The 11,728-nt window shown below is 34.1% G+C and overlaps 2 protein-coding genes across 4 annotated transcripts; both read right to left on the minus strand.

The window, feature by feature from the left end:
- Window positions 1–1,002: 1,002 nt before the first annotated feature.
- Window positions 1,003–3,448, minus strand: LOC124835460 (magnesium-protoporphyrin IX monomethyl ester [oxidative] cyclase, chloroplastic). Its single transcript, XM_088116798.1, has 5 exons — window positions 2,918–3,448; window positions 2,485–2,549; window positions 2,057–2,384; window positions 1,696–1,794; window positions 1,003–1,437 (listed from the first exon to the last, which is right to left on the minus strand). The coding sequence occupies exons 1-5, from the start codon at window positions 3,431–3,433 to the stop codon at window positions 1,174–1,176; spliced, it is 1,272 nt and encodes a 423-aa protein (XP_087972924.1). The 5' UTR covers window positions 3,434–3,448; the 3' UTR covers window positions 1,003–1,173.
- Window positions 3,449–4,937: 1,489 nt separating this feature from the next.
- On the minus strand, window positions 4,938–11,326 carry LOC124835462 (putative protein S-acyltransferase 4). Of its 3 annotated transcripts, XM_088091676.1 has the most exons (7): window positions 10,588–11,326; window positions 9,712–9,900; window positions 8,663–8,971; window positions 7,642–7,857; window positions 6,158–6,401; window positions 5,815–6,085; window positions 4,976–5,411 (listed from the first exon to the last, which is right to left on the minus strand). In XM_088091676.1, the coding sequence occupies exons 1-6, from the start codon at window positions 10,678–10,680 to the stop codon at window positions 5,850–5,852; spliced, it is 1,287 nt and encodes a 428-aa protein (XP_087947802.1). In that variant the 5' UTR covers window positions 10,681–11,326; the 3' UTR covers window positions 4,976–5,411; window positions 5,815–5,849. The 3 variants fall into 3 exon arrangements, with proteins under 3 accessions (XP_087947803.1, XP_087947801.1, XP_087947802.1); XM_088091675.1 differs by having other exon boundaries at window positions 4,966–5,411; window positions 5,815–6,401; XM_088091677.1 differs by lacking the exon at window positions 7,642–7,857 and having other exon boundaries at window positions 4,938–5,411; window positions 5,815–6,401.
- Between the last annotated feature and the right edge of the window lie 402 nt (window positions 11,327–11,728).

The following is an 11,728-nucleotide window of genomic DNA, read 5'->3' on the forward strand; positions in this document are numbered from 1 at the left end:
ATTTTGTAAATATATGGACCCAATTGAGACGGTTAAAAATATGATGACCTATTTGAGATTTCTATATAAACACGAGGATCATCCGAGGGTTTAAACCTATAATTAAATACATAACAATATCTCATAAATTAAGTGATGTGAGACTAAATTAAATTCTACAATATTATCCGATTATTTATGGATCTCATGCACCAACACTTAAAAAATATAGTTTTTAAACTACTTAGACAACCTTGTTCTCTTTGTTGTGAAAGGAATTGGATTACCTATTCCTATATATATTACGTGAAAAGAAATAAAATGACACCTAAAAGGACGAGGGATTTAATATTTGTCTATGATAATCTTCATCTTCTCTGAATAAACTCCTCAATGTACAATGGAGAGGAACTAAATTGTGAGATATTGCAGGAAATAACTTTTCTTTGAATGACAATGCAATGCTTCAAATTGCAAGCTTATCTCTTGGTGTACCAGAAGATTTTGGTGTTTTTTTAAACATTATAGGCGGCCAACAATATAGAACCATTTTTTCTGGTTTTTTGAATATTTGCTAGTTGCTGATACCTTTATCACATTCTGCATTTTATTGAAGAAATCACTCATGCATCAACTATAAATATTTTCTACACACTTATCCAATCATAAATTTTCATATATTGTAAACCTATTCATTTTTTTCTATAGCTACCGGAAAATCATACTGGAAATAAGTCCTTTTAGTTGACAGTAAAAAAAACTTACACAATGACAATGAACATCTATTTTTAAATTCTCTATTTAACTGTAGAGAAACAATACTGAATTCAAGAGAAACCAAATTGGCAAAATAAACCGTTGATGAGTGGGGTTTGAGGGAAATCTCATCAATATTTGCTGTTAAGACAAGAGCATCCAATTGGAACATAAGAGTGAGGAAAATATCGTTTCCTGATAAGTACCTCATAAGGCTAAGATTCCTAATGAACTTCTATAAAACCAAAATGGAGATACAAAAGGGAGTTTGGAGAAAAAAAATATGATTAAACTAAAAAGGACCTCATCGTGGTAAACGTTTCCTCACTGTCTTATACAACCATAATTTACTTTGGCAGCAATACTAGTAGCACTGAAGATGAACATTTTGATGAAGATCAGAAGCACATGGATAATTTAATCAAATTATATACAACTTCAGTACACAAGTTGCGGTTCAAACTCTGCCAAATCTACAGACCCTGATTCAATTGGTGGCATTAAATATGCAGCCAAGATTTCAGACACCAAGCCAGCAACCAGTGGAATCCTCTTCAAGTTCTTCACCAACGGTATGTCATCACTCTCACCAATAGCAAGAATCTTCTCGTTTAGCTCCACCATCCTGTCCAACTTCCTCTTGAATTCTGGGTTTTCAACATCAAGAACAGCTGGGAAAATCCGAGCTGTTGTGCGGTTTGTCTGCAAAATCATTTCAGAAATGAAGCTTGAGTAACTGCTTGTAATTTATGAGTTCATCATTTGTTCTTTGTTGATGAACTCTTATTAGTAATAGTTTTCTTAATGGTAACTCAAGGCTCCATTATTTTCATCTTATCATACCATGTTACTAAATTCATATTGGGACTGAATAGAAACAAATTGTCATTGTAACAAAGAGTAATGGAAGTTAAAACAAGAACAATAGTGATCTCAACAAGTATGCACACAGAAGCTAACCTCAATGATGACATGCATGTCAAACTCTTTTGTGTTAAGTCCAATGCCTTCATAGAAAGCCGTACGTTGGCAATCATTAAGATACATAGTGACATAAACCTGCAAGATAAAATTGATTTAAGTTTTAAGCACAGTTAAGAAGGTAAATGGTCTCAATCTTGTGAAAAAAAGACATTCAAATGTGATAACAAGTTTCGCTGAGACATGCATTATATATCATTTAAGGTTTGTAGGATTCTGTATACTAACTTGTCACTTGTAATCTCTATTACATTCTTATGCTAGCAGCATTTGGCACTACATGTTATTGAGTTCATCATAAGAATCTTAAAGGAAGCCATAAGCAAAGGAGAAAAAATACCGAGAGACAGAAGAAGCGAGCCCACAACTTTGCCTTCCAGTCGTTTAGAAATTGTGGCTGTGCCTTCATAAGAGCGGAGAAGAAATCTCCATGTCTGTTCTCATCCTGGCACCAGTTCTCAAAGTACTTGAAAATGGGATAACATTGATACTCGGGGTTGGCCTTGAGATGTCTGTATATGGTTATGTATCTCCAGTACCCAATTTTCTCTGACAAGTATGTAGCATAGAAGATAAATTTGGGTTTGAAAAATGTGTATTTTCTAGCTTTGGTCAAGAAACCCAAGTCCAGAGCCAAATTGAAATCAGATAAACCCTTGTTCAAAAACCTGCCCACAATCAAAATGAGGTCATGCACAATTACAAACAAGATATCAAATAGAAAATGAAAGGATAGTTAAGAGATGAAGGCCAAAGGTGTGGCCGTACCCAGCATGCCTGGCTTCATCCCTGGACATCAGAGAGAAAATCTCAGCCACCACAGGGTTGGTTTTCTGTAAAATAATAAATCAGTCCAAGAACGAGACAAAAAAATTGCATAAAGCACAACATTGTACGAGATAGTTCACTGTAAAGACATGGACTGTAGCAGAACTACATTAACAGACCAACATCAGAACAACAGAATCCTAGTACTTAGAACTGCAACAGCTATGGAAAAGAACAAAATTTGCCTCAATGACTATCTATATTTTTCAATGTCACCCAAAAACAATCGTACTAATGCATTGACAAGATAAAGTGGTAGAATTTATCATACTACAAACAGTAATATTAGTTGAAGGTTAGATTTTTTCTCTCTCTCTGACGGTGTCTTTAATTATACTGTAGTTTAATTTTTCCTTTGAAAGTCGAATGATACCTTGAGCCTCCTTCCAAGCTCTTTGTAGAGAAGGAAGCCAGAGAATTCAGCAGTGCAGGACCTCTCAAGGAACTCCACGAAGATCTGTCTGAGGGAGCCTTCAAGTTTATCAGCCGCTTCCTTGAACTCCTTGTTCCTGACGAAGTGGGTCTGGTTGTAGTCAGTCTTGAACTCCTGAAGCAAGGCTACAAACTCCTCCTGGTTGAGGTTCTTGTTGATCTCAGTGTTGAAAAGGGTCTCCATCTCATCGAAGTCGGTGGTGTAGAACCTTGGGGTCAGAAGGCTCTCCTTGATGCCCTTCTTGCTTGTCTTTGCGGAGGTGGATGGTGGTGGGGTGGCAGTGGCAGACATTCTTATGGTGCTGAATTTGGAGTATGAACCCATTCTGGGGCTGCCAAATTTAGGACTCACATTGGAAATTGGTTTCACAAGAGCCATCTCTGCAGCCATGTTTGGTTTGTTGAGGATGCTACAGAGGTTTGTGTTTGAGGTTGAGGACCAAGGAATGGCAAGCATCAAGGACAAGAACTGAGGAAGTTATAACTTGGATTGGGTGTGATAGAATCTCATCCAATGAAATCTTTGAAAGTTAATTGAAACTTGACACGTGGCAGGTGGTGTAAGCTTCTTCTTGCTTTATGATTGGTTGTGATGATTACATGTAGATCACAGCCTGTGGCTTTCTGGATACTTGTTTGTCTTGTTCAGATTATTTTAAAGGAAAATGACACTTGAACAACCATTTTTGACAACATTTAGACACGCGCACACGTGTCAAAATCTGAGTGGTCCAGTTGGAAAAATTAAATGAAAATGGACCACTCAGATTTTGACACGTGTGCGCGTGTCTAAATGTTGTCAAAAATGATTGTTCAAGTATCATTATCCTATTTTAAATAAGTGAAAAAAAGAGTTATATTTACACATAAATTTTACACAGACAAGTACACAGAAAAAAAAGAGAGTATTTGTAACATAAAAACAGAAAAAAAAACAGTGCTATGTGAATAATTTAATTCTTTATAAAATAAATGCTTTAGATTATGCTTGTTGATTTTTTATTTTAATTTTGTTCAAGAAATTGTGCTACGTTGCAATAAAAATGTCTTGCAACAAGGATATTGCATCTGATTAATCTTTAACACTCAGATTTTTTATTCTATGGACGAAAAAGCAGAACCAATAGCAGTCATTGAGGGACAGAGCCTACAAACATGAATAAAGACCACACAAAACCCGGCCAATGGAACAAAAATACAAATGTAAAACAAAAGCTCGACCACAGAAATTCCTTTGTTTTTTGTATTTTCATTTTATTTAACATTAAAAATTGAAAGAAACTCTTGAATATCCTTTTGGGTAAAAATAATATATACAACTTTGGGATAATATTACAGATTTTTAGATATGATAGTCTTTTTTTTAATTGTCAGGGCCACATTTTAAAATAAAATATGTTTGAGAAAGCAAAGAGTAACCACACCAATATATGTTTCCTCATGTTATACTTCCATTCAAAATTTTACACAAACATTCCCTTTATTTTAAGCACGTTGTATTTTAAGTACATAATAATAGAGAATATTGTAATGGGGTAAACATTATAAAATGTAGATATAGTTTTAGAAAATCTAGAAAAAGAAAATACTCTGAGCAAAATAGCAGTGCACACTTTTACTTACTTCTAACTCTCCATCTTCTATATAGGAGGGGTAACTACTCTAACATTAGCTAAAATTTATAAAAAATCATAAATTAATTTATTAAATAAGTGATATTCCTAAAAAGCTTGTGTTGTGACTTTCAATAAATTTTAGTAAATAATAAAAGTATTCAAGAGTTTGATAATACATTTCATAAAAAAATAAGTTGACTAAGCCAAAAATAAGTATTTTGTGGGTTTAATAAAATTCAATGTGAGCTGAGTTGAGTGAAACTGAAGTGTCTTTTCCCTTTTCTGATCCTAGATTTAATTTTAATTAAGTTGGAGGTTCCCTCAAAAAAAGTTTTTGGATGACATATTTTAAGTTTGTTAATTCAATGGCATTGAAACCTATCTAGCGATGACCTAAGGAGAGAAAAACATAATTGTTACAAAATGAAATTAGTGCACTACTTACAGAAATTCTAAATTTCTAGAGTAAATAAAAAATGATCCGATGTAGAGATCTTGACAGAGGATTGAGTGGAAGAGATAGGCACACCAGGAGCACCTATCATAAACTTAGCCAGACAATCTTTCTGCATTATTTTGAATGCAAGTGGCATTTACAGCTTACAACAAACACTTGCCACACTTTTATGCTAAAATGAGAGAGAAGTGCAAGCTCAATCTCCCCATTTCCAGCATGAATAGCATCAAAGAACTTGCATGAGTCAGCATATTGAAAATTCTTACAAAACCACAAATTGCTGCAAGTGTGGATGGAAGGAACCAAACCATCCTCAGTGTTTACTTCAAGGCACACAAGCAATCAGAGGACCGGCAGCAAACCTGAAACAAAGGCCAGTCAAGGAAGGAAATGTCTTAATAGTGAAACTAAAATCACTTTCTCTTTTTGTACAAAACCACAGTATCCTTCATTAGAGACAATCCTGTTTGAATCAGGTGAGAACATTACAGACAGCATAATCCCCACCCTTTCTCAAAGTATTATTCAGCACAGTTGCATGCTCAGGACTCAAACTTGAAATCATTGGTTAAATTGGAACAACTCCACAGGAATTACTTCATAAGAAATACATTTTAACTGAATTTAAGTATGGTTTTAGGACCACCTTACTTAATCTCATGTCAGAATATACACTTTTGAAAAGGATCAAGCTTAAGGAACATCTCATCCATGAGCATCCCAAAATTTTCCAGAAAAAACAAGGATGAAGAGTGAGAAGACAACCTCTATGCATAAAAACTAAAAGCTGGCATTGTGGCTTAATGTGGGTGATTCCTGCTATTAGTTTCCTTATTTGTGTAGGTTCCATCAGAAGTAGTGTGTCTTTGAGCAGACTCTCTGGCTCTTCCTCCAGCATGGGAGCTTTGCACATACTCTTCCATTTCATCTTCACTTATGCTTTGGAAATTCAAAACCGTTGCGTTGGATGTTCGTGCCGAGCCTTTTGCATCATCCTCGATGCTGTAGAACGGATCGAAAGACCGCTGCCCCTCATCTGCAAACTTTATGTCATCATCAAAATTATCAAAATCAAAATTTCGCAGAAGTTCAGGAATAGGTAAACGACCATCTTCTGCACGCATAGATCCCATTTCAAGGTCAATTTTCTCCTTTGGGGTCAAAATTCCATCCGCATTGTTTGGAGTCAGCGATCCCACCATCATGTGTTCATCCTCCACAACAAATCCTCGGAAGTTATTCTTCGAACGAGGAATGCTGGAACAAAGTGTTTCATTGATATTTCTGCATGATCCCCTATTGAATGGGTTGCCTTTTTTGTCATACTGATATCGGAAGTTCTCATAAGTTGTCTGCAAGACAACAAAATCAACAAATTATATGTAAAGGTTATGGACAACGATTGAAAATGAGAAAAGAAAGTTTAACACACAAGACAAAAATCATTGATTATCAGAAGTTAAAAAGGAATCAAATCTACTTCTATTAGAAAGAGAGATCAAACTATTTATAGTGTTTGATCAACAAGCAATTCACCAACTGTACAACAGCTACCCACTAAAACAATAGTTAAAACCAGAAGCAGAAAGCAAAAAGCTTTATCCTTTATCCTTTACAATCTTCAACCAATAAACAACAATCTAAATCTAAGCAAACAATGGATCAAAATATTGGCCATATGGACAAGTCCCTGAAGAACGTTGCAGACAAGTTTCCCAGTAAGCTTCTTATTAAACTCAACTCGAGTCAGCAGAGTCACTTCCAAATAGAAAGAAAAAGAAGCTATCTTGAACATTAAAATATAAGTAAATTATTTGAGTACCCTGAAAATCAATGTACATTTACTGAAAGAAAACGAAGTTATATTAATGGCCAAACTCAACACGATGAAAGCGTTAAACCTGAGCAGAACCTCAAGCCTGAATGAACATGACATTAGAAAAAATAGTATGAGATTGGAGACCGAAATTTTTTTACCTACCTTCTCTGCAACAGAGAAAACAAAAGTAAGTTCATCAAGTTGCCAGGAAAGGACGTCTTGAATGGCTACACAATCTGTTATTTAATTTGATTTAAGCCAATCTTACTTGTGCAAACTATTACTATGATTTATTAAGCTACCGAAGATGTCAACTAAATATCCCAATATCATCAATGATACTTCATCATCCATAGCTAGCACAACGTCCAAAAAATTATTGTTTCTATGAATAACGGAAAAATAAAGTCAAACTTTATAAATATATAGCAGCTTTTTAGCTAAGTACATATTTCAAATTCAGCTACAATACCTAGTGTTCTGTTATTGTCTCACCTTTTCTCCATTTGCCATCCTCTTAGAAAATGAAAGCATAAAACTTTGATCATTTCAGTCATTGTTAAACTTTTGTTGAACCAAAACCAGAGTGCTACTTAAACATTAATTAAAGTTCCTAAATTTTAGTTTTCTTTTTTTGTACCAAACAATTTCTCTTCAATAAATCCAGCTAAATTATATGTTCCTGTTAGTGATTTGATGCTAAAAAAATTAGCAACCATTGAATAAGAAATGGTTAAGAACTGTTTCATATTTTTGTGAAGTAAAATAATCACCTGGTTTGTACAAATGAGATAGAAATGGAAAGTTGTGAGGCCACCAACAAACCAAACAGCTATAAAGCAGTATATCATCAGAAAATCTGCTAAATAATCATGTGATATTGTCCTCCAAACATTTTGCTGGGAAACACTGATACAAGTGAACACGAAGACGTATAGGCACAAAATGGTTGATGTCAAAATGAACATGAAGAAGTATCGATAGTTACGCTGCAATTATGTCAAAGAACTGTTAGTTCAAGAACTGAAATGAAGTAGACAACTGGGCAGTATCAAAAGAAAGAAAAACATGTTTCTGTTTCTAACAAATGAAGCCATGTTTCTGTTTCGACATTGGTATTACTCTGAGGAATTGAATTTCTCAGCTTTTGAGGAAATGTTACTGACCAAGAAAACTACAACCACATACTAGTAGCTTGTATAAGAAATTAGTAGTTTTCAATCAAAAGATTTTAAGAAGATCACAGAAACATTAGACGATGAATATAAATTAAATTATCTCCCACTGGATACTTAATGCTAAGTAATGTGTCAAATAATCAAGATAATATTGCAAAACTAGATTTCAACTTTATATTAACTTATATTTGAGTAATATGCCACTTAATTTAAGGTGATCATCACTCTAATCAGAGAAACTTTCAAAAAGGAATAGCAAACAGCCTAGAGATTTTCATGTTTTTTCTCGCAGAATAAGAAAATAACATAATGAAAATATTCACACTCATTTGTGCGGTTTAAGTGTCAATTCATTAGATCTATCTTTGGAGTGTTTAGAAAAGATTGTGACATTACAGAACATAGATGTCATGGCAATTGTAGAAACATACTAACGTCACTCACTTGTGTTGTAGTCATCAAATAGATCAGAAGATCAGTATTGCCTACTTTAATGTTTATTCAATAATTCTTTTGAACTGATATCCCAGTAGCATAAAAGAAATTTGGATAAAAATATGTAACAATATCTCATTGAAAGTTTGAAACTTCACTTGTTACAGTATAGTGGACTTACTGTTCCAATGCACTGACCAACCCAGGGACAGTGATGATCAAATCTCTCGACACAATTGTTGCATATAGAACAATGAGAAGTACGAGGAGGGCGATAAAGCAAGCATGTATCACAGAACTTTACTTTCACTATGTGTCCATTAACAACAACATCTTTAGTTCGAGGTAGTTTCAGATGAGGGGTTGCGCCATTAATCCATTCCATGGAAGGGGTAGGTATATCAAATGTATCGTCAAATTCAGGAGGTCTTGAATTTCTAGGGACAATTCCAGGATCTCTCCCAGAAGTCATGAGGAGGAAAATTAAATCCTGCATGAGTTATCAGACATATTAGCTTTTATATTCAAGATAAGAAAGGAATGCTGACCATATAAGCTATGATGAAAGAAGGGAGCAAGGATAAACCAATCATGAGTATTAAAATGAAGTGATACCATTATCTTGAGCTGGTCTTGTACTATAATAGTGTGTTGTTTTCTACACAACTTCTGACACATTAATATTAGTCAGAATGTTCTTTCCTCTCTTGTATGTTATATATATATATATATATATATATATATATATATTACTTCTTTCCTCGTAATCTCAAAATGACTGATAAAGAGTTTGATCACTGTTTCCCCTACTCTCCATTATCAAATATTAGTTTCAATATCAGAGGGCTCTTGCTTGAAAAGGTATGTTGGGGATATGAAATATTATTTGGCGTTTACCAAATTGCTTCAGTTTTTAGAAAAATTGGTCTTTCATAATTCAACAACTATTTGACGTTGGGGAAAAAGCTATATATTTTGTTAAAACTAAAGGGTTAGAAGTATATTCCTTTTGCCCTTACATTAAAGTTTAGAAAATAAGTGAATCCTTAAATATCATGTCTTGCTGACGTATTAGATAATCCCATGTGTATAAACTATGCATGTTAAAAGATTGGATTACGATTCTGTAGCTGAAAAGAGACAATACACAAGAGAAAATGGTAGAGAGATGCATAAGATGACAACTAGTTTATGTAAACTCTCCAGGAATTAAATGCCAATGGTATTTACCAAAAAAGTGAGAACTGCACCCACAACCACTACAGGAAACCAAAATTCATGAGAAAGCTCATCATTCTTCTTGATTTGAAAATATAATTTTAAACAAAATGCAATTGCAGGTGCAGCGATTAGGAATGTCGTAAGAAACAGGGAAGCAACATCTGGACCAAATATCACCCTCCCACCACAGAAAAACTTCTGAAAAAATTCAAACAAAGAAGAATTAGTAAAGTATAACATGCTTGTTATTACTGCAAGATATCCAATCACACCTACATAATATTCTATTACTTTTCAACCCAAAACATCAAGGTAAAAACTTCCAAATGGTAAACATATAGAAGCTTAAAAAATCCACAGCCCTGTCAAATTCATCTATTAAAATGAAATTTTGACCAAAAGAAAAGTGTTCCCATTGAAGTGGCACAGATACATAATAGCTTAAAATCATCAAAACATCATCTATTCACATTTGCCGATTAAAAAAGCAAATAAATAAAAAAACATCATTGATTCACATTTACATAAAAATGATTACACAAGATTAATCTCCGATTTGCAAGCGTTAATTTTTTCCCCTAATTTACCATCAACCCTCTAAAGCGATCAAGCAAGCATCGATACAATTGAAATTCTCGATCAAAAGCAACATTCATCATGTTGGAACAAACATTCCACAACTGAAAAGATATTGAATCATGACCCAACAAGCAATCTATTCATAAAAAAAATAAAAATAAAAAAAGACATAATTGAAGCATAGACAAACAAGTACAACAATTCCAACAAAGATTGAATTGTGACCGAACACAATCTTTTCATGATAAAAATTGAATTGTGAGATATGAAAACCAATTCAAAACAAGAGTTGAGATGTAATCTCACGTTTCCTCCCCTCCAAACTTGATAGACCCTCTTTTGTTGCTGACCCACATTGCTAGGAGAACCCCCCATTTCTGGATTTGACTTTCCAGACATGGCAGCAGCACCTCGTGTGTCACCAAAACTGGACTCTTTCCTTGTCAAAACCCATAAACCCAATTCAAGTCCCGACCCAGAAACAAAAATCCTCTTAAAAATCCAAAATGTTCTGGCTTCCTTATGAGCCTCCTTCTGCAGTGGAAAGGGACAATGCAGATGAAAGAGAGAAAAGGAGATGAGAGAAGAAGAGAAAGAGATAGAAAAAGAGAGAGAGAGAAAGAGGTGTTTGGAATGGCAGCAATTGAGAATCAAGCTGTGACGCCAAATCCAAACGAGAAAATTTGTGGGGTTGAAGGGATCATTGGAAGATGATAATCTCCATGATCCTTTTGTAATCAATTCCTCCCTCAGAGCTTCTGAGCTTTTCTTAATATTATTTTCTTCTCTTTCTCTCTCCCTCTCTTCTCTAAGTTTTTTTTGTTTTCTCTTCTCTCTCTTTCTCCCTTTCTCCTTCGAATCCAAAGTGCTGACAGCTTCGGGGGTGTTCTCGGACGGATTTCCCAATTCTTCGCGGCTTTTACGCGCGTAATGTTTCTTTTTCTGTTACATTACAACACTACAACCTTTCCTTTTCCGTTGCTCACAACATTCATAAATGCTGTCATACCAATGTGTTTTTTCCCTTTTGGTTTCCAAAATACATCATCACCAATCATGAATATCGATTAAATAATACTCACATAAATATTTATTTATAGTTTATCATTAAATCTTCCTAACAAACAACCTTCTTCTGAAAATATTATGTTGTCTCTGTGTATTATTTTTCTCATAAGTATAAATATAAAATAAAAAGTTACACGATGACTAATAAAAAACATAATTACTTTTAAGAAATGAAAAAATGTCGAAAAGCAAAAGGCCAACTCACGGTACTGAAAAAACAAATCACATGTAAGAGAAATTTATTCAGAAAATTTAATTTCAGAGTTGATTAAATTTAACAGTAAAGACATTTTTAACTAGTTGTAGAATGTACATTAAGGGAGTCAACTAATTACAATTATTGCCCCCAAAGATCTTACAAAATATTTCCAACCTCTCA

The sequence above is a fragment of the Vigna umbellata genome, chromosome 5 (genome assembly GCF_029865625.1).
Source record: "Vigna umbellata cultivar VRB3 chromosome 5, Vumbellata_1.0, whole genome shotgun sequence".
NCBI lineage: Eukaryota > Viridiplantae > Streptophyta > Magnoliopsida > Fabales > Fabaceae > Vigna > Vigna umbellata.

Excerpts from the sequence above, each read along its gene's own strand:
- LOC124835460 (XM_088116798.1), bottom strand. The coding sequence starts at position 3,433 with ATGCTTGCCATTCCTTGGTCCTCAACCTCAAACACAAACCTCTGTAGC. Across the intron at positions 2,550-2,917 it reads AGCTTGGAAGGAGGCTCAAG|AAAACCAACCCTGTGGTGGC; the intron begins GTATCATTCGAC and ends ATTATTTTACAG. Across the intron at positions 1,795-2,056 it reads CTCGCTTCTTCTGTCTCTCG|GTTTATGTCACTATGTATCT; the intron begins GTATTTTTTCTC and ends TTTATCTTGCAG.
- LOC124835462 (XM_088091675.1), bottom strand. The coding sequence starts at position 10,680 with ATGTCTGGAAAGTCAAATCCAGAAATGGGGGGTTCTCCTAGCAATGTG. Across the intron at positions 9,901-10,587 it reads AAGTTTGGAGGGGAGGAAAC|AAGTTTTTCTGTGGTGGGAG; the intron begins GTGAGATTACAT and ends GAATTTTTTCAG. Across the intron at positions 7,858-8,662 it reads TTGGTCAGTGCATTGGAACA|CGTAACTATCGATACTTCTT; the intron begins GTAAGTCCACTA and ends ACATAATTGCAG.